The 25,853-nt window shown below is 36.0% G+C and overlaps 1 protein-coding gene across 8 annotated transcripts in view; it reads right to left on the bottom strand.

The window, feature by feature from the left end:
• The window catches only part of GTF2I (general transcription factor IIi), a 146,102-nt gene that overhangs the window by 41,846 nt on the left and 78,403 nt on the right, over positions 1-25,853 (bottom strand). For 3 of the 8 annotated variants that reach the window (XM_082857692.1, XM_082857685.1, XM_082857691.1), the window contains exons 7-12: positions 23,022-23,076; positions 22,484-22,527; positions 13,811-13,888; positions 4,865-4,924; positions 2,780-2,836; positions 811-873 (exon numbers count right to left, since the gene is read on the bottom strand). In XM_082857692.1, coding sequence (XP_082713818.1) covers positions 811-873; positions 2,780-2,836; positions 4,865-4,924; positions 13,811-13,888; positions 22,484-22,527; positions 23,022-23,076 — 357 coding nt within the window. The remainder of the gene's footprint in view (positions 1-810; positions 874-2,779; positions 2,837-4,864; positions 4,925-13,810; positions 13,889-22,483; positions 22,528-23,021; positions 23,077-25,853) is intronic. The other 5 variants (XM_082857686.1, XM_082857688.1, XM_082857689.1 and 2 more) reach the window with 5 other exon arrangements.

Below are 25,853 nucleotides of genomic sequence, written 5' to 3'. Positions count from 1 at the left end.
TTAGATGTATAAACAATAAAGTGACATCTACCACTGAGTCGAGGGTCACTGGAGTAGGGTGGGGGTTAACAGAGCTGTATTTTTACCTTAGAGAAACCTACTTTGAGGAAAAAGAACTTATAGAGGAATAGTGTGAGATAACTTCAAAGGAAAAAAAAATCAATACACATTTAATAATTATTAAATATAAAGCATGATACTGTTAATAATTAGCTGAATCTTTAAATAATTCAGGACAAACTGGCTCATCTGCATTCATGCATTATCTTTGAAGAAAAAACTACATTTGAAGCAACTTTAACTATATAGAGAGATTAGTTTCGAATATTTTTGTAGCTGCTGCTTCCAAAGTTTTGAAGGACAGATTATATGCCAGCCTCTAACTGCATTTTATGGGGGAAAACTATCAACACCTTCTCCTCCACTTCACTAAGGTAGACACAGGGGTTCCAGTACTAATTAAGTCTCTTATATCACACCCAGTAAACAGGTTATAAATCTGTTTTTGTGTGCATCCAGTCTGGTCATAGTTTTCGCTTTTTAAAAATTCTCTATTCCCAATGATAGAAAGTATATAGGTTGGCCCACTGCTCATTTTCACGGCTTACTTTTGTTGTCTAAAACTCCCAAAGCACTGGGTGTGCTGGTGGGATATGGGCTGCTTTGGTCACACATACACATATATGCTTCAGTTTTTTTTCACAAGTTTCCTTTAAAAATGAATGAAATGCATACTTAGCAATGTGAATGTGACAAATATTTTTATGACCAGAAGTAAACTTTTGGAATCAATGCTTTTAGATAACTAACCTTCAATAGTCACCTCAACTTCGGGGTCCTCACTTGTTTCTGAAGGGACATGTTGAGTAGAATCTTGAAAAAAATAAAATTCTAAAATGACATTCATTATAAAGCACTTTCTATTATGTTCCAACATTTTACTGATTTGATATTCCAAAAGCAGCCTACTATAAAATTTTACTGGCATTTTAATTCATCTCATATTTGTTAAGTTAAAATATCTGACCCTTTTCATTGTAAGTAGGGATAAAAGAAAATAAAAAGTAGAGAAACTCTGGAAAACTATTAGATAATACCAAATTACCTGCATTAATGGACTCAAAAAACTTTTATTTTTAGAGGAATAAAATTATAATGAAGTCACAATTATTTTCCTGCTGTAACTAGAAGACAGTAGGATAAAAACAAAGGTTTTATTATTCGTTTTAAACTATTTCTCCTCTCCTTTCAGAAATCCTAGGAGTGGCTTATAATGTTAAATAAAACCACAATCAAATTTTTTGCAATGGGGACCTTCATATCAAAACAGTGACTATAACAAATGCACACAGGACTGTATCACCTAACTTTATATGCAACATACTTTACAAAATTGAATAGTTGTGTTACTACACAAAACAAATGTACATCAGAATGTTAGTGCTGGAAGCTCAGCTAGAGAGTATCTTCATCAACTCTCTTTTCATTTTGCAAAGGTTGAGAGATTAATTGATTTGCCAAAGATTATGTTTACTTGTTAGTAAAGGAATAAAGAACAGAACCGAACTTCAATTCGACTCTATTAACACTGCAATATGACAATAAAAATTTCCTCAAAAATAAAGTAGTTCAAAGCCTAATATCTAATTCACATTGCCCAATGAACCCCAGTACAATTTGTCTTGTATACAGGTATCTCCTTGCTGTAAATACTGCCTAGCCAAAACAGAGGATTTTGTTACAGAGGAAATATCTAATTACCTACACACAGTAAAAGAAAACAAAAAAAATTTCATCCACACCATCGTCTATTAAAAAAACTCAACAAGAAATTTAAAATATTATTTAAAATGAGCCTTTCAATACTTCTGCAAGAAATGTATTCCAATTAGAATACTCTAATTCTACAACTGAATTCGGAAAGATCAGTCAACTTTCCAGGGACCTTCAGAACTCCCTCCACTCGAAGAAAGTAAACGATCAAATTACTGATTTTAAAAAAATAAAACAAAAAAGCAAACATAAGGAATAAAAAGGTACAGAATAGAGTTCCTTTTTATTCTTAAAAAAATAAGGCTTGACACAACCAGTTTATGTGAGAAATAATAATTCTAAAACAATGTCCAGTTACCTTAACCAGTTATTTTCCTTGGGAGAAATCTACAAAAATTCTTTTGGAACTATCTAAACGGCTTAGCAACAGGAAGCCATTCTGCATGGTAACCGTTTAACTCAAGATTCCAATAACTAAAAAAGCTGTACCACAGTTGAATATCCATTCAATCCTACAATCAAAGGAGGATGGCTGGGTAAGAGACAAAGCAGTCCACGGGGTGGCTGTGGATATAAAAATGAGCCGAGAGGAGATCTTCCTTTCATTAATCGTATGGAGAATACATTACCCTACTTAAAAAAATGGTACTAATAGTATGTTTTAAAATGAAATATGAACAGAGCCAGTAATAATTTTAATTCTAACTATCAAAACCATTCTTTCAAAATATGGCAAAAAATGACCAAGAAAAAATGGGCAGCATTTTGCATCATGAAGAGTTGTACTTACCACTTAAGTTTTCCTCCCCATATGCTCTATTATTCAGTATAGTAAAAGAGGTATATTAAATATCATCTTAGGACTAAAAAAACAACCTGTTGGCTAAGAAGGCATACCATAACAATCATCATTTCATTTCCAAATAAGGTGTTTTAATGATAATATTCTCTACAGTACAGAACAACATAATACAAATACAGCAAAGTAAAAATCCCTGTATCTAACCTTCTGCTGGTACTTCCATTTCTGTTCCTTCATTGCCCTCTGAAGAATGATGGCTTCCTAAAAAGAAAATATACCACATATAATAAACCAATAAAGACTGATATTGGAAGAAGAGATACTAGGTAACAATGCAAATAATAACATGAATACAAACTGATTCCTTAACTCCTTAGCAGTTAATACAAACAATGTTATCTAATTCAGAAAAACATGTAACACTTCTGTATGAAAGCTCAAAAAATTATTTTAAAACGTAAATATATAGATTAAACCGAAGTAGGTTTGGGGATTTACTATTAGTTACTGGAACTACACAATATAATTACTGATAGATGTTAGAATTTGAGAAGTAGAATAGTATGTTTCAAAGTGCCATGCTCATCTGTCAATGACACACACACAAAAACACACACCAGAGTAAATTTCTTCTTTGCTCATAGACTCTATCAAGGCTAGATAAACAAGTTCAGGTTGGGCTGTGAAATGTTTCCTGCTTTCCATTTTTACTATGGTGGAAGCTATGGAAACTCAATCCCCATTATTTAATCATAGTTGCACTTAAAGGAAACTCATAAGTTAAAACTTAAGATACTACCTTTAGTCTCAAAAGCATTTTAATTCAGGTAATATAATCTGCCTGCTTCTAAAAACTGGAACATAAAGCAATGTATCAGGTTAGGCAGTCAAAAGGTAAACAGGCTCATCCTACCAGAGAAGAAGCTTTACTCATAAATAGGAAAGAAGTAATCTAAAACCCAAGAGAGCCAATTAGGACAAGTGCCCAAACTGCCCCAGAATATTTATCCTCTGTCCTTAAATGTCTGAGCTACTAACATAGAAAAGATTGAAAATCACTGCATTCGTGTATAAATAAAAATATATTACCTATAAGGAAGAATAAAGCACAAAGCGGGAGGGGAAGCAAAATCAGGTCTATTTTGTCATCCATTGGTAACTAATTAAAGAAACTATACTAAAGGTACAATTCCCAGACACAGGTTTCAAATACACTTTATCTTGATTTTTAAAGAGCACTGACTACAAACACTGTCACTCAGTGCCTAGCACCTTTGAATTTAAAGTGCCATGCAAAGACAAAATGTTTCTGGTTTTCAATGTCTAACTTTATGCTGCTATAATTATCTTGGGATTCTTTTCCACTTATTTCATGTTCTGAAAACTCACCTGAGCTCAAAACACTAGATAAATCTATAAATCTGTAGCCATGAATTATTTCTTTATTTAACTTCTTAAATACACTTTATCAACACACAGCCCCCACCCCCCAATTAAACGTTAACATTTGAATTTATGGAGCATTGGGTTCTTTGACTATAATGCCAAAGAAAACAAAAATGTGAGGTCAAAACAATGAGAGATAACGGAGAAGAGGCCAGTACTTAAAAAGGCAAGATTGGGTAAGAATAAGAAAAATTAAGGTGATTGTCCCACCTGGTCAGAATATTACAAGAGTACATGTAAACAATGATTCTACGTGTACTTTTTGTTCTTTAAAAATCTGAAATAAGCAATTACATTTATATTAAAAGTATAGCTAAATAAAATAAATCTTATGAGCTAAAAGCCAGAATAGACAGAAGTAAAGTAAAAGCCAGCACAAACAGCCTATGATCATCAAGTTAGGGAACACTACACAGAAATTCCCAAAGAGGTATTCAATCAATAAACTTAGGGATTTACAAATGATATCTTACAACCTTTCTAAAAACTAAGTATCAACATGACCTTATTGATATTTACATTACTAACTATGCAATATAAGCCTTATTTCTGACTATTCTGATATAAGGTATAAATGTGTACTTTACCTTAAATATGAAAGTGTGTCATGTACCCATTTCGAGATTCATTACTAGATTCACAAAAGGGAAAATTGGTTTTGAAAAATTGTTGCTTGTGAAGTTCATTTATATGTTTAAAAAAAAAAAGGCCAATACATTTCTTTTTCCTTTTCCATTTAGAAAAGTAATAATACAGATATAAATACTAAAACACAGTCTGTCCAATATAAAGAAACATTAAATAAGAACAGTATGTGGGAAAATGGAAGTGAAAAAGTTATACCTTGCAAAGACTTCGAAAGGGGGAGTTTGTCATCAACATCATCAGTTTCAGAAGGGCCTGCTTTGGGATACAAAGATAATACTTCAAAAGTAATCCCAAAAATGTATTTTGGGTCACTTCAGCAAACAAATTTGGGCGAGAGATATGGAATAATACAGCCTTTTCATGAACAAAAAAGGCAAAAAAAAAAAAGAAAAGAAAAGAAAAAAAAAGACTGACAAAATGAATGGTGTCAATTTATGGTCTTAGTGAATGGAAAAGGTGTATTCAGATAAACTCATATATAGACAGTCAAAAGAAATTTTGAAAATGACTAACTCGACATGAATTGAATGGGAACAATATGTCTAAAATGGTGGATATGGGTAATGTTCATGACAGCAAACTGCAACTTTTACTTCATACAGATTATAAGGGCAGATATATCTTCCAAGGTGCATTTGTTTCTTCCTTGCCAAATATTTGGCTTAATGTTTTGTCATACTAAACAAAAATGCAGAATCAAATTGTTACACCTTCCTCAGAATCTCTAAAATAACGCAATTAACCTATCAATAAGCTTGAATCTCCACTGAAATAGAAACATGACAAACAATTAATTCAGAATCCTCCCTTCCTGAAGATCCATAAACGCTTTTTAATAACTTAACATGGTTTTTCCGAATTATTAACATACAACGTATTTTGTGTTAATTAAACCTTCACAGAATACTATAGATTTTGACAACACACCTGCATGTATTATGCTTTTAGTGAAAGTAATAGATTTAAAAGAGAACAAAACATTGTGTTTTCAATGACTACTCAACATAAACATGTCCTTGCATTAATATGAATACAAACCGCTTCACTACCTCTGAGTATTTTTTGGAAAATAAGACTTTTGAAAAGCTTTGCAAATGCATGACGGATTTCACGAAGAGGCACAAAACTACACATTATAAATAAAGGACACAGCATAGAAGAAAACAATTTCATAGAAAATAGAAAAATTATTTGTATTTGGAATCTCAACTAAGAGCAAGATGATAAATGAAAGACACCTGAATTCAAATGCCAGATTCACTGCCTCCTAGTCATGTGATCCTGGGTAAAAATATACAGAAGAAATAAATTAAATGATAGCTAATGTACTAACTGACTTCTAAATACTGCTTTAGCTGCTTTTCCACAAGTCTAGCTATGTGTCATTATCGATATTGTTCTGTTCTAAATTATTTTAATTAGGTCCTCTTTAAGTCAATAAAAGTGTATTTCTTAGGATTCCCACTGTATAGAATTTCTATTTTAAATAACATGCTTGTTATTGACTTCTAATTTAACTAATTACATTATATTCGGGGAATTCTTTAAGGCTACCTGTGAACAAGTATAAAGTCAACTTTTGTAAAAGATCCATGTTTTGTAAATAAACATTTATTTGCTGGGTAAAGAGTTCTGGATATACAACAACTAGCTTATGTTTGTAAATTTCAGAGTTCAAATACTCTATTTACCATTTATAAGCATTCATCATTTGTTAAAATCTCCCACATGACTCCATTTACAAATTTATCAATTGTATCAAATTATATCAATTCTTTATTTAGACTTGAGGCTACATTGTTAGGTATATACAAATTGATGATTATCCTATTAACTTAATGACTTATTAGTATATAAATTATATAGTCTTACTCTTCATATTTGTTATCTTTTTCTTTTTTGGCCTCAAATTACTATTACTAAACTTGGTTTCTTTTGGTTAATATTTGCCCAGCATACCTTCACATATCACTATACTACCAAATTACGTTGTTTACTTTTAACCATACATGTTATAATAGCAAATGACTTGGACTCTGTCGTAAGATCAGCAGCACACTTCACCCGCACAACTCCGGGAGTGTCTAACAGTCACTGCAGACAAATCACTTTCCCAACGCTCACATCTGAGAACATCTTAGAGGAAAACTGACAGGTACACAGAGATGTGTCCAAGCCTATTTTGGAATACCGAAAGTTTTGGAAGAAAACATAAATGATTTTAAGTGCAAGAATGGACACATGAACTTCAGTATAATCACACAGGTAATTGTCACAATGATAGTACTAAATCTGTACGTGACAAAAATAGGTCAATCTCAAAAACTTGTACTGAATGACATACAAGAACATACAAAACACATATACAGTATGATACCATTTGAGTCAAGCTTAAAAACAGAAAATGTAACACATAAAATGTAGGTGCCTGGATACACATACAAAGATATTTCCGTGGGAATGTATATGCATTTAAAATATAAAATCGTTACCAGGAAGGACAACCCTCAATTTCAAGAAAATGGTTAACTCAGGAGGAACAGAGAAAAAAATGGGAATTGGAAGGGCCTAAAGAAGGGTGTCAATAACACAGTTAACATGTTATATCATGTAAGATTCAGTAAACATGGACAGATGTATATTATGTTTGTGGGTTTTAAACATTTTAAAAAAGCATTTGAGAAATACAGCCAGCCAGGGCTTCCCTGGTGGCGCAGTGGTTGAGAGTCTGCCTGCCGATGCAGGGGACACGGGTTCGTGCCCCGGTCCGGGAAGATCCCACATGCCGCGGAGCTGCTGGGCCCGTGAGCCATGGCCGCTGAGCCTGCGCGTCCGCAGCGGGAATGGCCGCAACGGTGAGGGGCCCGCGTACCGCAAAACAAACAAACAAAAAAAAACAAAAACAAGAAATACAGCCAGCCATCTGTATCCCTGCATTCAGCATCTGCAGATTCAACCAACCATGGATCAAAAATATTGGGAACAAAAAATCCCAGAAAGTTCCAAAATGCAAAATTTGAATTTGCAGCATGCTGGCAACTATTTAGCATTTACATTGTATCAGGTATTTAAGTTATCTAGAGGTGATTTAAATAAAGTATAGGGGTGGGCGTTTGTAGGTTATATTCAAATACTACACCGTTTTATATAAGGGACTTGATCATCTGTGGGTTTTGATACTGGGGGGTGGCCCTGGAACCAATTCCCCTGTGGATACCAAAGGATGACTGTACAATACAGCAATGCAAATAATGGACCTACAAGTACACCCAACAAAATGTCTCACAAATTACATGTTTACAGAAGAAGCCTGATACATGCTGAAGGATTCTATTTATATGAACTACAAAAACAAACAAAACTAACCTAGGTTATTACAAATCAGGACAACGGTCTGCACTGGAAAGAGGCTGCCAGGAAAGGAGTCCAAGGGAAAAGGAGCTTCTAGCATAGTGATCCCTAACAACAGATCTTCAGAATGCACGAAGCAAAGTGAAAGAACTGGAAGGAGAAATAGACAGAGGCAGTCGGAGATTTCAATACTTTTGTAGTGGATAGAAGTAAAGAGAAATGCCAGTGCAGATATAGCAGGCCTGAATGACCATCAAGCAACCTTAACAAAGCTGAAATAACTGAAATTATACAAAGAATGTTCTCCAACCATAATGGAAATAAACTAAAAATCAGTAACAAAGCTACCTGACAAGTCCACAGGTATGTGGAGATTAAGACTACACTTCTACAGGGAATTCCCAGGCTGTCCAGTGGTTAGGGCTCTGCACTTTCACTGCCGAGGGCCTGGGTTCGATCCCTGGACAGGGAACTAGGATCCCACAAGCCATGCGGTGCTGCCAAAAAAAAAGAAAAGAAAAGAAAAGAAAAGAAAAGACTACACTTCTATGTAAACCAGAGGACAAAGGGGAAATCAGAAAATGTTTTGAAATGAGTGAAAATAACCAAAGTTTATAGGGTGCAGTTAACTAATGCTTAACTCAAGAGGGGGGTTTACAGCATTAAGTACTTATATTGGAAAACACTTCAATGATTTAAGCTCCCATCTTAAGAAACATAAAATAAAACCAAATTAAAATTAAAGCAACCAAAAAGAAAGAAAGAAAGAAACATAAGAGCAAAAAATCACTGAAATTTTGTAAAAGCTAGATCTTTGAGGAAAAAAGAAAAAAATTGAGAAAGTTCTAGAGCAAGAGCAATGGTTCTCCACTGGAAGTGATACTGTCCCCAAGGGACATATGGCAACGTCTGGAGACGTTGTGGATTGTTACAACTAGGGAGATGCTACTGGTATACATCTAGCACGGAGAGGCCAGGGAGGATACTAAACATCCTACAATGCAGACCATAAGACAGATACTGACAACAATGAATCGTATGATCAAAATGTCAATATTGCCAAGTTTTACGACAAAGCCCTGAGCTAGAATGACCAATAAGAAACAAACAAACAAAAAGACACAAATCACTATAATTAAATTACTACAGACCCTGCAAACGTTAAAATTTAAAAAAAGAAAGAAAACTTAAGACAAAGTAGACAAATTCCTTAAAAGACACAAACTGCCGACTCTTAATCTAGAAGAAATCCGTAACCCGAGCAGACCTACAATGATTAAAACAAACTTTAAAATTAAAAAATGGAGCAAATTTTTAAACTTTCCATTAGAGAAACCTCAAGGTTCAGGTGGATTCATTGGCAAATTTTACCAAAAATATATAGAAATGGAATAATATCAATTCTACAAAAAAATTCTTCAAATATATCATTTCCCAATTCACTTAGGCCAGTATTACCAAAACCAAATAAGGACATTTACAAGAAAAGAAACTTCTAACTAATATCTCTTAAGAACATTTGAAAATGTTCTTAACAGATATTAGTCAGAACCAACATTTGAAAATTAATGTTGATGACCATTTTAACAGACTAAACGAGAAAAATGATGTAATCATCTCCAGAGATACAGAAAAGACCTTTCACAAAATTCAACAACCAATCACCATAAAAGCTCTTTACAAACTCTGAACTGAAGAAAATTTCTTCAATCTGATGAAGGGCAACTACAAAAAACCTACAGCTTTCACAGAGAAAAGATTTCCTTCTACAACTGCAAACAAGGTAAGGATGCCTACTCTCACTACTATTCAACGTAACACTGGAATGTTGAAGAGCTGGTGCAATTAACACAAGAAAATGAAAGGGAAGAAATAATACTGTCTACTTACAAAATCCCAAAGATTTTTTTCCCAAATAGTTGCTATACTAATAAATGAATTTTAACTAGGTCACAAGATACAAGGTCCGTATGTAAAAGTCAACTGTAGTTCTACATATTAGCAATAAAGTTGGAAGCTGAAACTGTAAAAGAACAGTACACCATTTACAATAACACTGAAAAACATTAAATACTTAGATATAAATCTTACAAAATATGTACAAGAACTGTATGCTGAAAACAAAGCCCTGATGAAAGGAATCAAGAAAGAACTAAATAGATAAGATACATATATCATGCTCATGAATCAGAAGATTCAATATTAAGATATTCAACCTAAATTAGTCTATAGATTCAGCACAATCTCCATCAAAATCCCCACGGTGGTGGTGTGGGGGGAAGGTGGAAGGACTTCCCTGGTGGTCCAGTGGTTAAGACTTCGCCTTCCAATGCAGGGGGTGCGGGTTTGATCCCTGGTTGGGGAGGTAAGAAGATCCCACATGCCTCCGGCCAAAAAAACAAAACATAAAATTGAAGCAATATTATAACAAATTCAGTAAAGACTTTAAAAATGGTCCACATCAAAAAAAATAAAAATAAAAATCTTGGGCTTCCCTGGGGGCGCAGTGGTTAAGAATCCGCCTGCCTTGCATTGGCAAGGAACACGGGTTTGAGCCCGGGTCCGGGAAGATCCCACATGCCGTGGAGCAACTAAGCCCATGTGCCACAACTACTGAAGCCTGTGTGCCTAGAGCCCATGCTCCACAACAAGAGAAGCCACTGCAGTGAGAAGCCCACGCACTGCAACAAAGAGTAACCCTGCTTGCCGCAACTAGAGAAGCCCGCGCGCAGCAACGAAGACCCAACTCAGCCAAAAATAAAATAATTAAAAAAAAAAAACTCTTAAAATAAAAGAAGCCGGGCTTCCCTGGTGGCTCAGTGGTTTAGAGTCTGCCTGCCGATGCAGGGGACATGGGTTCGTGTCCTGGTCCGAGAAGATACCACATGCCAGGGAGCGGCTAGGTCCGTGAGCCATGGCCACTGAGCCTGCGCGTCCGGAGCCTGTGTTCCACAACGGGAGAGGCCACAACAGTGAGAGGCCCGCGTACCGAAAAAAAAAAAGTCCCCACAGGGCTTTCTGAACAAATCAATAAGCTGATTTTAAAAATTTATATGAAAAGGAAAAGGAGCTAAAATAGGCAAAATAATGTTGAAAAAGAAGGATAATTTTGGTGGACTCTCACAATCTGATTTTAAGACTTATTATATAAACTATAGTCCTCAAGACGATGTAATTTTGGAAAAAGATAGAAACAGATCAATGTAACAGAATATTCTCGAGAAAACTGACAGAGATGTAAAGGTAATAAAATAGAAAAAGAACAGTCGTTGGGCTTCCCTGGTGGCGCAGTGGTTAAGAATCTGCCTGCCAATGCAGGGGCCGCGGGTTTGAGCCCTGGTCCAAGAAGATCCCACATGCCGCAGAGCAACTAAGCCTGTGCACCACAACTACTGAGCCTGTGCGCCACAACTACTGAGCCTATGCTCTAGAGCCTGCAAGCCACAACTACTGAAACCTGTGCACCACAACTACTGAAGCCCACATGCCTAGAGCCCGTGCTCTGCAACAAAGAGAAGCCACCCCAATGAGAAGCCCGCAGACCGCAACGAAGAGTAGCCCTCACTCGCCACAACTAGAGAAAGCCTGCCAACGCAGCCAAAAATAAATTAAACAAAACAAAACAAAAAAAAGAACAGTCATTTCAACAAAAGGTACTGGAAAAACTGGATATCTGTATGCCTTAAGTTTGAACCTGGTATTCTGCACACTATACAAAAATTAGGTCTAAACCAATCACAGACCTAAATGTAAAACTATGAAAACTTTTATATGACACAGAAGAAAATCTCTGTGACACTGGGTCAGACCAAGATTTCTTAGCTATGATACTTAAGCACAACTCATGTAAGGGGAAAAAAAAAAAAAAAAGCACTAAGTTGGACACCATCAAATTAACCTATTTGCAAATCACATCACAAAGGACTTTTATTCAGAATATACAAAGAATTGCCAAAGCTTAATTATTAAGAGAAGTACCCAAACTGCATGGACTGTATCTCTCAGCCTAGATGAAAAACTAACAGTCTGGCTCCCACCTTCTTCAGCTGCACTTAAAATATTATCATTTCAGCAATCTTTTCCTCTATAAACATCTGATTTTCACTCATTACTTAAATCACTCACACTCCCTATTTCAAAGGGGGAAAAAAAAAGCTTCTATAATCCTGCCTAGTAACAGCAAAGTTAAAAAAGGCAATACCAAAGATAAAGGCAGACATTTTATTTTAAAAATTAAATATAATGTACTAAAAAGATTTTATTAAACAGTATTTATTAAATATATGTTAGTAAGGTACCAACAACTGCTATAAAGGCTAAATATTTCCCAAATTTTTAACTTTTTAATTAAAAATCCTCAGAATTAACCCAACCTTTTAGCCATGTGATTACAAACATCACAAGCAATAAAATATTCAAATCTGACAGATAAAAATTATGAAATTCAAATATCTGTATACAGATATTCACATGATTACAAACAGAAGAAATTTATTCATAACTTTTTTATAATACTCCAGAACTGATAAAGCCTTATCTTTTTAAATGAACTAAACCTATTAAGCAAAGGCAAATTAAAACCAAAAAGAGGTATCATAAGACATCCACTGAAGTGGCTAAAAATAGTAATGCGGACCATACAAGTGCTGATAAGGATGTGGAGCCACTAGAACTATTGTCCCCGCTTATGGAAATGTACAATAGTAAAAGCACAGTGGAAAACAGCTTAAATACCTACCATATATCTCAGCTATTCCAGTTCTAGGGATCTACTCAAGAGAAATGAAGGCGTATTTCCAAACAAATGTTTCAGCACCTTTACTTTTAATAGCCCCAAACTGGAAACAACCAAAATGTCCATCAATAGACAGAGGGATAAACAAATTGTGGTACAGCCAAGCAATGGAATAACAGCAATAAAATGGAATTAGCCGTCGATAAATGCCACACTATGGATGAAATTTCAAAACAATTATGTGGAATTTAAGAAGTCATAGCTCCCCACCCCAAGAAAACAGTACATACTTTATGCTGATTCCATTTACATAGATTTCTTAAAAATGCAAACTAATCTAAAATGAAAGAAAACAGATCGGTGGTTGGCTGGGGAGGGCTGTGAATTACAAAGAGACTCAAGGGAACTTGAGGGTTATGGACATTTCTTTATCTTGACTGCAGTGAAGATAGTTTTATGGGTATATACAAAAAACCAATCAGATCTTATACTTTAAATGTTTAATATACTTTATGCATCTATAAAAATTAAACTTACCATGAACTATAGATGTTCTTCTAAACTAAAACCCATCAAAGCATAAAAGCAAACTGCATTGTGAAATTATGACCTTTAATTCCCTCTTGATAATCAAGCAGCTACAGAACAAGATGATAAATACCTAAAATTAATGTCTTATCTTTTATAGATTTTTAACATAGTGATAATGCAAAGTTATTTTTATTGCACAAATAGAGATATTAAACGTTTAGAAGACCTCTTATGCCTTGCAAATAACTGAAAATTCAAATTGAATTCTAAATTGTGCCACAACTTTTGCTTGTCCTTTTAAGAATATTAATGATTATTTAACATTTCCCCTGTAAACTGAGTTTATTTTAGTGCCCCATTTTTGAAATCTATTTTATTTCAGTGATAAATTATAAGTATACATGCTAGTCAAGGACCAAAGGACCAATCAATAAAATAGTATCTAAGGAATTCGGGCAATTAAATAATTTTAATTTTAACCACCAATAACTTCTGGAAAGAAAAACTGTATTAAACAGTATTACCTTGAATGTTATATTGATAGTAATCAGGATCTTCTGATTCTTCCTTTACTGTCACAGCTGCCATTTCCAGAGAAATGCCTGTAAAAACAAATTATTTTTTTTAATTAAATTATATAATTACACTTCAGGGCATTCAGACAGTATAGGGAAATCCCTTCTGCCCTCCTAATAATACAGAATAATGCATACATATTTTAAAGGCTTTCAAAAGACAAAAGTTTGCTAGGCGTCATCAGGAGGACAAAAACAACCTAAAACCCAACCTAGACTACTATTGCTAGTAGTACTAGTGGTAGTACTAATAGTACTACCAACTACTAGTGTAGTAGTTTTAACCACACTACTAATATTCTGGGATTATTTAACGCCAAATTTGTTCTCCAACAAGTTCTGATCTTCGCAATTAAAGAAAATTAGTCACACCCTATTTTCATGCAATATTAAAAATATTTTTATAAATCACTGAAAATCACCTGCAAACATAAATTTTAATAACTCGCTATTCCAGAGTAAATATGGCATAACCATTTTAATAATGAGACACATTAATTTCCCCCCCTCTTAATATATCCCTTTTTTAACAAGGGTAACAAACCATACCTTTCAGCATAACACTTTGCCCACAATGAGGATAAATAATTTGACGTACACCTTTGTGGCCAGATATAAATGAGTGCATATTTTACAATTCCATGTAGAGGAAGGTCAAAATTAGAGAAAAGAAATTTATGTTGTTAAAACTCAAGTAATGTCAATTATCCCTCAAGAAAGCTGAAGAAAAATTAAAATGCACAAGCCTTAGGTTAAAAAAAAAAACACTCAGGCAAGCAGTTGATTTTGGGAGGAGAGTAATGAGAGGGGGAAGACCTTCTTGGGGTGTTATTAATGTTCTGTATCAATGAATGTTAGGTTACAGGCGTGTGTACTTTTTATTTATTGAGCATATATACACTTATACTTTGCATACATTATACTTCAATTAAAAGTTTTAAGAAAGAAGATTCTTAACCAATTCTTTAATGAATTCTTAATAAAGACATATTCCCCATATATTCAAAAACAAAGAGCCCTTGGCTGGGGAGCCTCAAAGGGTTACACAGGAGGGGCTTTCAGAAATGAAAGGCTGATTTCACCAAATGATTGCAGTTCCTACTCTCTCTCTTTCTCATCTGCAATGTCAGGAGTAGATGATACTCTCAGACAAGTTTAAGAAATCAACAGTGGATGGGTGTATGTACACAGTTCAGACTAAGATATCAGCTATAATCATACCAGTCCCATCATGGACTTAATATTGAGCTGGTGCTATGTGACTTTAGAAGGTTTGTACAGAGTATTTTCAACTGAAGAAATACTTCAAAAAGAGAGTTAGTTTGATATACTAATAAAGGACATTTATCCCTGAAGCCACAAGCAAAGAAGGGGGTTACTCTATGGACAGCAATCACCAATGGAAGGTTGGTTTGCTGCCAGAAGATGGTGGTAGGGAACTTGTCTGGAAACCCTGGGATTCTGTGGGGTGTCTAGTACTTCCATGCTCATTAGCAGAAGTTAATAGAAAATCAAAGCAAACAAAAAAGGCAGATCCATTGTGGAATGAAGGCTTGGGTCACCTCAACCAGGTAAAGAATCTTACCAGATAGGGTCCTGGCTGAAGGCAAAGAAAACATAATATAATGTGTAATGAATTAAGAAAGGTATGAATTTTTGTGACAAGCTGCAGAAATGGGGACACTGCATGTTTTCTTCCTTGTTATGAGTATGTGTGTTTCTGTAAATATTGTATGTTTGGTTATATTAACTATTCTCTCTTCTCCTTCCCATTATTATTTTACAAAAATTTTGTTGGAGGTTTCCTTTGCCGGTTAGCCTTTAGATAAGAGAATAAATAGGTTGGGGGTATATTTGAGGAGTAATTAACATAGCCCATGACTGGGTAGTAAATTAGTCTCCCAGAGACGGTACAATGACTATTAGAACAAGGGCGAAAACGGTTCCCTCTGTAGGAAGGGAAAGTTGCATCCCGTCAGATGGGACCGTTGTTTAGTTGTTACATGAAGGTTTAAATATGCGGAGGTGTGTATGGATGCCATGTAGCCAAAGGGGTAGCCTGCGTGAGTCATTAAGCTGCTGCCTCAGGTCCAGACCTGCCCTCTTAGACTCTTCTGACGCATGGACTGCAAAACAGTTGGTTCTTTGAGAATCTCTGCCACAAGGGAATAGAGTAAGGAGGCTACAAGGCTAGAAGACGGAAAAGGGACTTGCATCTTTCTTTTGGCTTGCTGCATCCTGTTCCCATCAGGGTCACTCACTCCTTGGTATATTCCTTTAATCTAGTGAAAGCAGACCCTTCCCATAGCAACACCTGGATCTACCTTACAAGTTTCCCAACACAACCAGAACCAGTTTCAACATGTCCCCCACATAACACCAGTACCATCCAAATAGCATCCCACCTTAGAAATCAGAAGCGAAGTTTTAGGGGTGACAGCCAATTCCTTGAGTCATTACTTACATGATACCTTAGTATATAGTCCTTTTTATTACAACTAATTAATCTGTAAATTTTTTCCATAATAATAACTGGTATGGTTCAAATAACTGGTATGGCTGTTTTCTCCTAAATAGACCACAACTGTTATGCTCAAGAAATATAAAAAATAAAATAAAATGGAAATTTTAAAAGAAACTGCAAGAAAAGTTAAGACACACATACACACAAAGGAATATAAAGACAAAGTGTAAGGCAGAAAAAATAAACCTCTATGATAGTGATGTGTACTATTATATCTATAATTAAGATGGATAAAGAATTCCAAAAATATGATTTTTCTCCAGTCAGCATGTTTTTTTTGGGATGCAAACTATTCAGGAAAGTAATATATAAATAAAGGGGAGAAGATCTGCGAAACAGTGATTTCAGCACAATAAACTAAAAACTAAACCGAAAATCGAAATTTCCTGTGACATGGAAAAAAGGGGGGAAAGAAAAAAACTTCTGTAAAACAAATAGAGTAATAGATTCAAATACTTATTCCCAAAAAGGAGAATTCAACAATGCCTGTCTTGCAGACCTCCCTAAAAATAACATACATAAATAGGTCTCATTCATTCACTCACATATACTCATACACACAGAGTTCTCTTTCTCCTTACCCCACCAATTCATTCCAAATGCCATTAGATTACGCTGACCAAGATAGGCAGCTGCATCGGGGAGGTTTGATGGTCCAAAGCAGGATAGCAGAATGAGACTATTTATATGAGGGGGGAGAGGAAACTGAGTAACAGGTCTGGGAGACTGAGACAAATGGGGGACAAGCATGAGTGGAGTGGTGACAGGCCAACAAAGAATGTCAAAGTGTCAGCAAGGCAAGGAGGCTGGCAATAAGACATGGCTTAAACGAAGTACGTAAACATACTGAGAATATCTGGTTGCTATGATTCTAACTGCGACAAAGAATACTCTCTAGGAAAGGGAGGGAAAAAACCTTGGGGTGTCAAGAGTGGAACTGAAGATATGGGCATGAAAAAAACATAGATGTAAATGGATGTACGTATGTATATAATTATGTGTATGTAAATACAAATAAACAGATACCCTAGCTTTGTCCACTTAGAAGCAATGACATCCCAACTGCAATAAGAACATCTAACACCTAGGTTATGGTTTCTTAATAAATAACACTCTCCACAGTGAGGAACCAGGGCTGACTCTAGTGCTGGATTAGGGAAAGAATAAGATGAACCCTAACAACCTTGCTTAGCAAAAAATTAACAGTTCTCTAAAAACAATGGGGATATTTACAAACAAGGAAGGACACGGGGGACATCTTGAAGTGGTTCCCAATGGCCAAAGCAAGGACTATTTGCAAATCAAAATAAATAATGATAATAATGAATTGTAATATACTGAATAAGACAGAAATATACTATAAAATAGAAAGAGTGTACTCTAATATACATGAATTAATTTTAAGTGGAAGTTTGATGAGTGGTATATATTTCCATAGTCTCAGAGAAACTCCCATGAATATAATAATTACAAAGGAAATACAATTAATATAAAGAAATTACAGTGGAGAAGCCTAGAAAAACTAACTCTGGTCACATAAATAATATCTTCAGTAAAGGGATAAATAGAAAACAACTTCCATCTGATATGAAAGGAGAAAAAAAAACACGGCATCGTTTCTGTGCTATTTTTGCAAAAAACGCATTACATGAATCTAATCATGAGGAACTATCAGATACTTCCTTCAAAAGTGTCACGGTCTTAGAAGACCAGAAAAGCCTGAGAAAGCTGAAGAAGCCATTAATGGGAAAACAAACAAACCAACAAACCCAAAACCTGAAAAGGGTTTGAGAATTAGGAGTAATTTATCTTCCTTATTTTGATGATTATATTGTAGTAATGTGGGACAATATCCTTGCTTCTAAGAATCACACGCTGAAGTAGCTAAAAGAGTGACAGGGGAGACACTGCTTTGGGAAAGATCCCTGGTGTTCTTGCTGCACACTAAACACACCTGGTGTTCTTGCTTTTCCCTCCCCACCAAAAAAAAAAAAGATAGGGTATCACATTGGCACAGGAAAAAGGTCCTTATGTTACACATGCAGGTTTTTTATTAGCTTGCAATAATTTCAAAATGTAACATTTTTAAATACAAAGTTTAAGGCATTACGATATTGTTCATTTCTTTCATCACATCTAGCTTTTCTCTAGCTAACAAGTAGTCTGTCTTATAGATACTTGTGCATCAGTGGATGCAGACCTATTGCCTCACTGTGTTCAAAGACAACACAGAATTCACTAATGGAGTTGCGGGTTAATTGCTCTTTTTGCAAAGCAGCAATGGGTCAAAGAACATGTGCATCTCCAAATGAGAGATATTACCAAAGTATCCGCCATAAGACAGCAATAATTATTACACACATCAAGAATTTTTAAAACTGCCTGTTTCTCTACACCCTTACTGAGACTGGGTATAAGCAGAATTTAATGTCTGCCCATCTTCTGAGCGCAAAACTTTATCTTTCTTGGACTTTTATCTCCATTTCTTTAACTAAACTGAGCATTTTCTCTTGAATCTTTGGTCATTTATTTCTTGGATTAGCTCTTTGTAAGTCAAGTAAAACAACCCTTTGTCATTCGTCTTGCAAATAGCCATTCCCTGTTTCTTACATGTCCTTTGATACATTTTGGCTGATTCTGCCATACAAAATTTTTAGAATTTTTCCCTAGTCAAATTTTATTGCTTAGAAAGCTTTCAAAGGATTATTAAATTTTTTTTAATCACTTTTAATCTAAGTTGTTATTATCTTTTTAACACTTTAACACAGACTTTTTAACACTTCTTGAAGTAGAATAGATTATGGATGTTTTGTTTTTACGAGTTTTCTAGTTGATTCTCTTTAGTGTTCTGTATACATAATCATATCACCTGTAAAAGTTAATGGTACCCTGCATTTTCTAATTACTTACTCTTATTTGTAATGGTTTGGTCATCTGGAACACTGGTAAGAAACATGAGAATGTGCTAGTGTCTTACGAGGAGTGCTTCCTATGGTTCACTATTAAACACGAGGGGGTGGCATTTACAATTATACATAATATTCCACCCAATCATGTTAAGAATTTCTGCTGCCTTTCATCATCTACCTAAATGATATATTATTTGTAATTAGTTCAATAACATAAGTGAATTAAGAGATTTTTCTAATAAAATCATCCTCGTGTTCCTAGATGAACTCTAAATCTGAAATTCACTGCATAAGATAATTTCTGAAGTAATCCAAGAGTACAGCAAAAGCCCCACAGTGACAGGCCCTGCAACAGTGAGAATTCAGATGTAACACAACGTAATACCAATTGGCATCCATCCTCTGCAAGAGGTCGAACAGGAGACATCATAGTTTATATGTGCCTTTAGTAAGAAAAAACTGTAAAAATCCATTTTTTCCTTACCAATCACCAAGACTAATTTAAAAATATATCCCTAGTAATAATATGATGACCTTTAAAAATGATATATTATTTTTAAAAGATGAAGTTGCTTTCATTCTGACTCTTATCATAGAAACAGAGTAACAATAAATTATCACAATGAAATTGTAATCAAGTCAGGAAGACCTGTATGTTTTTAAAATAAGCAAAAATACTCTGCCCTAGAAATGGAACATGGCAAGAAAGCAAACATTAAATGTCCAAGACAATGCTCAGTTCTAAAAGAACCTGAATAGTAAAAATCAATTTACCTCTATGATAAAAGTGGGAAAAAGGGAAGAAGTATTGGAAACAAGTGGTAAAGTAAGTATATTCTCATTTTCCACGTTAATAGGCAACAAATTAAACCAAACCTTAAAACTACATGAAGGGCTTCCCTGGTGGCACAGTGGTTAAGAATCAGCCTGCCAATGCAGGGGACACGGGTTCAAGCCCTGGTCTGGGAAGATCCCACATGCCACAATGCGACTAAGCCTGTGCGCCACAACTACTGAGCCTGCGCTCTAGAGCCTACATGCCACAACTACTGAAGCCCGCGTGCCTAGAGCTCCGTGTTCCGCAACAAGAGAAGCCACCGCAATGAGGAGACCGTGCACCACAACAAAGAATGGCTCCCGCTCGCTGTGACTACAGAAAGCCCGTGTGCAGCAACGAAGACCCAATGCAGCCAAAAATAAATAAAATACAAAATAAATAATTTTTTTTAAAAAACCTAGATGAAATACAGTATGGTACTGGCCTAAGAATAGGCATTAGAGTTCAGGGGAATAGAGTTGAACGTGCAGAAGTAAACTTGGTCAATTGATTTTTGACAAACATGCCAATAAGGCAATCCAATGGAGAAAGGGTATCTTTTCAACAAATGATGCTCGGACAACAGGATATTCACATGATAAATGTGATAAATGATAGATAAATTTAGACCCTTACATCACAACATGCACAGAAATTAACTTGAAATGGCTCTTAGACCGAAATATAAGAGTTAAAACTATAAATTCAGGAAGAAAGCATAAGTATAAAAATCGTTATGACTTTAGGTTGGGCAAAGATATTCTAGATGTAACACCAAAGGCAAAAGTGACAGAAGAGGGCTTCCCTGGTGGCACAGTGGTTGAGAGTCCGCCTGCTGATGCAGGGGACACGGGTTCGTGTCCCGGTCCGGAAGGATCCCACATGCCGCGGAGCGGCTGGGCCCGTGAGCCATGGCCACTGAGCCTGCGCGTCCGGAGCCTGTGCTCCGCAACGGGAGACGCCACGGCGGTAAGAAGCCCGCGTACCACCAAAAAAAAAAAGTGACAGAAGAAAAACTTGGAAAACTGGATCAAAATTAAAAACTTCTAGGCTTCGAAGGACATCATTAAGAAAAGAAAAGCCACAGGACTTCCCTGGTGGCGCAGTGGTTAAGAATCCGCCTGCCAGTGCAAGGGACACGGGTTCGAGCCCTGGTCCGGGAAGATCCCACATGCCGCGGAGCAACCAAGCCCGTGCGCCACAACTACTGAGCCTGCGCTCTAGAGCCCGCGAGCCACAAAGTACTGAGTCTGCTCGCCACAACTACCGAAGCCCACACGCCTAGAGCCCATGCTCCACAACAAGAAAAGCCACCACAATGAGAATACCGCGCACCACAATGAAGAGTAGCCCCCGCTCACCGCAACTAGAGAAAGCCCGCACACAGCAGCAAAGACCCAATGTAGCCAAAAATAAACAAATTTATAAAAAGAAAAGTATATGAAATAGTATGAGAATCACATATAAAAATAAAGAATTACTAAGCAATACTTTGTAATGGGAACGGATCTAAATATGGGAAAAGAATCTAAAAAAAGGGATTTCCCTGGTGGTCCAGTGGTAAAGAATCTGCCTTCCAATGCAGGGGACGCGGGTTCCATCCCTGGTTGGGCAACTAAGGCCACGTGCAACAACTACCGAGCTCGCGTGAAGCAGACTAGAGCCCACACACAACTAGAGAGAGACAGGAAAAAAAAAAAACCCCGCACACCACAACTAGAGAGAAGCCCGCACGCCACAATGAAGAGCCTGCACACCTCAACAAAAAAGATCCTGCATGCCGCAACTAAGACCCAACACAGCCATAAAAAAAAAAAAAAAAAAAACTGAAAAAGAGTGGATATATGTGTATGTTATAACTGATTCACTTTGCTGTACACCTAAAACGAACATTGTAAATCAACTATATGCTAATAAAATTTTTTAAAATAAATAATAAAAATGAAAATAAAGAATTAAATACCAAAAACAGCTTAGAGTTAAAGACAGTTTCCCTGGGGAGTAAAAAAAAAAAAAGGGAATGCAATGGGAAAAGGCAGAGTCAAGACGATATTATATTGATTATTGTAAAAAGCACTATAGGACTAGATGACATTTATTATTATTATTCCTGTGTAATTGGAAAAAACTATTAATAAATTTTGTCTATAAATGTGTAATTAGCAATGAATTTCTAGCTACCACTTTGTCAAACAAATTACTATCTTGGGGTTTTAGTATAATACAGTAACATTAACGACGTCACCTTTGGAATAAATTTGTTCTGTCTACTTCTCACCAAAGCAATAAGTAATGAGTCAAAATACAACCTTCTACATTAAGGAAAAGGCTTCTTACATTTCATAATTGAGTCTAAAAGCACAAGTACATACCGGAATCTTCTGTGGGTTCAGTTTTCACTTTGATGGGGCCACAACTGAAAGGAAAAGAAGCCCTGATGAAGCTCTGCATTGTGAGGGCCACTCACACAGTGCTCACAAGTCCTGGAACTCACTGTATAAACTCATTCACCTGACCAAGCTCAATGCAAAACTGACTCACTTTAAAATTTACATATTTATTTCTTGCATAAATAACCTGTCAACTGAATTTAGTACTTTAATTCCAATCAACCATATGGGAGGGAAAAGTATAATAAAACAACAAAGCAAATCCCGTCTTTTTACTATAAGGCCTTCCTACTCACAACGTGGCCCTCAGACCAATCACATCAACTTCACCCAGGAACTATTACCATTCAAAACTAAGTCAAAAAGTACATTTTCACAGGACCTCCAAAGGATTCGACTGCATTATTAAACATTGAGATGTGTGACACAGTGTTTTTTAATATTCTAATACCTCAATAATCTAAACACTAAAACTTGCTGAGGTGTAGAGGTTCATTAGTACTGATGAGATATGCTTTACCTTCCACCTGGAGATAGCATTGACCTTTCAGCATCTGTTACCGTCACTCGAGCACCTATGTACAAAGAAAATTAGATTTAGATTCTTCCAGTACTTGAAGTATGACTAATATTTTCAAAGGTCCTAAATACAGAATGACCTGGGGAAGGGAGTTCACAGCTCTGGGTCATCAGAATGAGTATGGTGGTAGTGTAAGAGTGTCCTTCGTTCTCCCCTATAAGGAAGGTAAATAGGGATGATAATCATCTAACAGCTTTTATCCCCTCAACCCTCCAGAACCCTCCCTTTAATGAGAAAGCTCTTATTCTTATCAGTGAAACAAATACACCAATACACTATTACTGAATAAGACAATACCGATGTATAAATGATGCCAGATTTCTATTAAGAGTAGATCTGGATCAGAAGAACTGGAAAACAGTAACTGCTAACAGATACAGTGTTCTTGAGGTGATGAGACAGGGTGATAGTTGTACGTCTTATAAATATCCTAAAACCCACTGAATTACACAACATAAAATAGGGAATTTTATGTTTGTGAAAATAAAAGAGGAAAGACTGACCCCCCCCACCCCGCCCAAATGATGACAAAGATGTAGAACAACCAGAATTCACACACTGCTGGTGGAAGCATAAGCTGGAACAACCACATTGAAAACCAGTTTGTCAGTGTCTTACAAAGGTAAATATGTAACTACCTACCATATGCTCTCACTATTCCCTTTCAGGTATCTACCCAAGAGAAATGAAAATATCCATCCACATAAAAACCTGCCCTCAAATATCACAGTGGCTTTCTTTGTAACTGCCAAGAAATGGAAACCCAAATATTCATGGGCAAGTGAATGAGTAAACAAATTGTAGTATATCTATACAGTGAACACTAATCAGCAAAAAAAAAAAAAAAACTACCGATACATGAAACATGGATAAATCGCAAAACAAGAAGCAAAACAAACAAAAAAGAGTACATACTGTAAGATTCCATTTCTATTAAAAAAAAATCTAGAAAATGCAGACACATCTATGCTGATGACAAGAAGATGAGTGACTGCCTGGGGACGAGGCAGAGAAGAAAAGAAGAATTACCAAGGGGTGTGGTGTGAGGAAGCCTGTGGGTGAAGGATGTTTCATTACCCTGATTGCAGTGATGGTTTTCACAGAATATTCATGTGTCAAAACTTAACTGTACACTTTAAATAAGTGTAGTTTACTGTATGTCAATTGTATCTCAATAAGCCTGCTAAAAAATTTTTATACTGGAAAATACAATCCCATTACAATTGCAACTTTTCAATTACTTTGAAAGTTGGTAAGGCAAAAGACCTGAGTCATACAAACCCACCCACTTGGACAACTCATTATTATAAAACACCCTATAGAAATATTCTTTAATTAACCACCAGACCCCAATGTTTCAGAACAAGTTTCTAGAATCAAAGACCTCATAAAATACAAATAGCAAACTAAGGATACTTAGTTTACTTAGTATACTTAGAGTACTTCAGGGAAAAAAAAACTGATCACGAAAAAGTGAATTTTAATTTAAATATGACAAATAAATCTACGCTTTTTCAATCTTAAAACGGGCATATACAAAAACCAACAGCTAAGATCAGAATGGTGAAAGCCTGAATGCCTTCCACCTAGTATCAAGAACAAGGCAATATATGCTATGGCCACTTCTACTCAATACTGCATTGGACATCCTTGCCAGAGCAACAAAATTGAAAAATAAAAAGCATTCAGATTGCAAAGTGAACTATCTTGATTTACATACAACATGACTCACTGTGTAGAAAGTCCAGAAATAAACAGGGTCAACTAAGTTGCCAAAGCAATTCCATATACTACAGGGACTATATACTTAAAATGTGTGAATTTTATGGCATGTCAACTATACCTCAACAAAGCTTCTAAAATATTAATCTTTTCAGGCTTCCCTGGTGGCGCAGTGGTTAAGAATCCGCCTGCCAATGCAGAGGACATGGGTTCGAGCCCTGGTCCGGGAAGATCCCACATGCCACAGAGCAACTAAGCCCGTGCGCCACAACTACTGAGCCTGTGCTCTAGAGCCCGCAAGCCACAACTACTGAAGCCCGTGTGCCATAACTACTGAAGCCTGCGCGCCTAGAGCCTGTGCTCTGCAACAAGAGAAGCCACCACAATGAGAAGCCTGCACACCGCAACAAAGAGTAGCCCTCGCTCACTGCAACTAGAGAAAGCCCACGTGCAGCAGCGAAGACCCAATGCAGCCAAAAATTAAATAAATTAAAAAATATATATATATATATATATATATATAAATCTTTCCATCATGGTGAAAATAACAAAGGTTACTTATCAGAAAACAATATACACTCGGGTGTTTATATATTATTTTGCCCTTTCATGTTTACATTGCTTAAGGGGTTGCCAATGACAACGGTTATTTCCTTTTAAAAGTCTCAAATAACCCTGGCTCCAAAGGGTACTAGTCTTCTAAATATCCCTTTTCCCTTCAAATGGAATGTTTGGCCTTCCCAGAAGGAAGTCCTATTGAAATTCTCTTCTTTCTTCAAGGACCCATCTTAAGTGCACTCTTCCCCATAAACATCTTCCTGGGCTTCCTCCAACGAACTTCCACTAACCATTCCTACAATGTGTACGCTGTGCTCTCCTTGTGGTGACTTTACAGGTTTTTATCTCCACCACTAGACTACCAGCACTAAAAAGCTTTAATGCTTATACATGGTTTTGTATCCCCTCTTCACCCAATCTTATCCCCAATATTTCCGTGCCTGCTCAGTGAACACTATGTAAATTAAATCACTCATAATTCTGGGAAATGAG

Source organism: Leucopleurus acutus (genome assembly GCF_964270905.1).
Source record: "Leucopleurus acutus genome assembly, chromosome: 16".
Taxonomy (NCBI): domain Eukaryota; kingdom Metazoa; phylum Chordata; class Mammalia; order Artiodactyla; family Delphinidae; genus Leucopleurus; species Leucopleurus acutus.
This window is presented reverse-complemented; position numbering and strand designations above follow the sequence as displayed.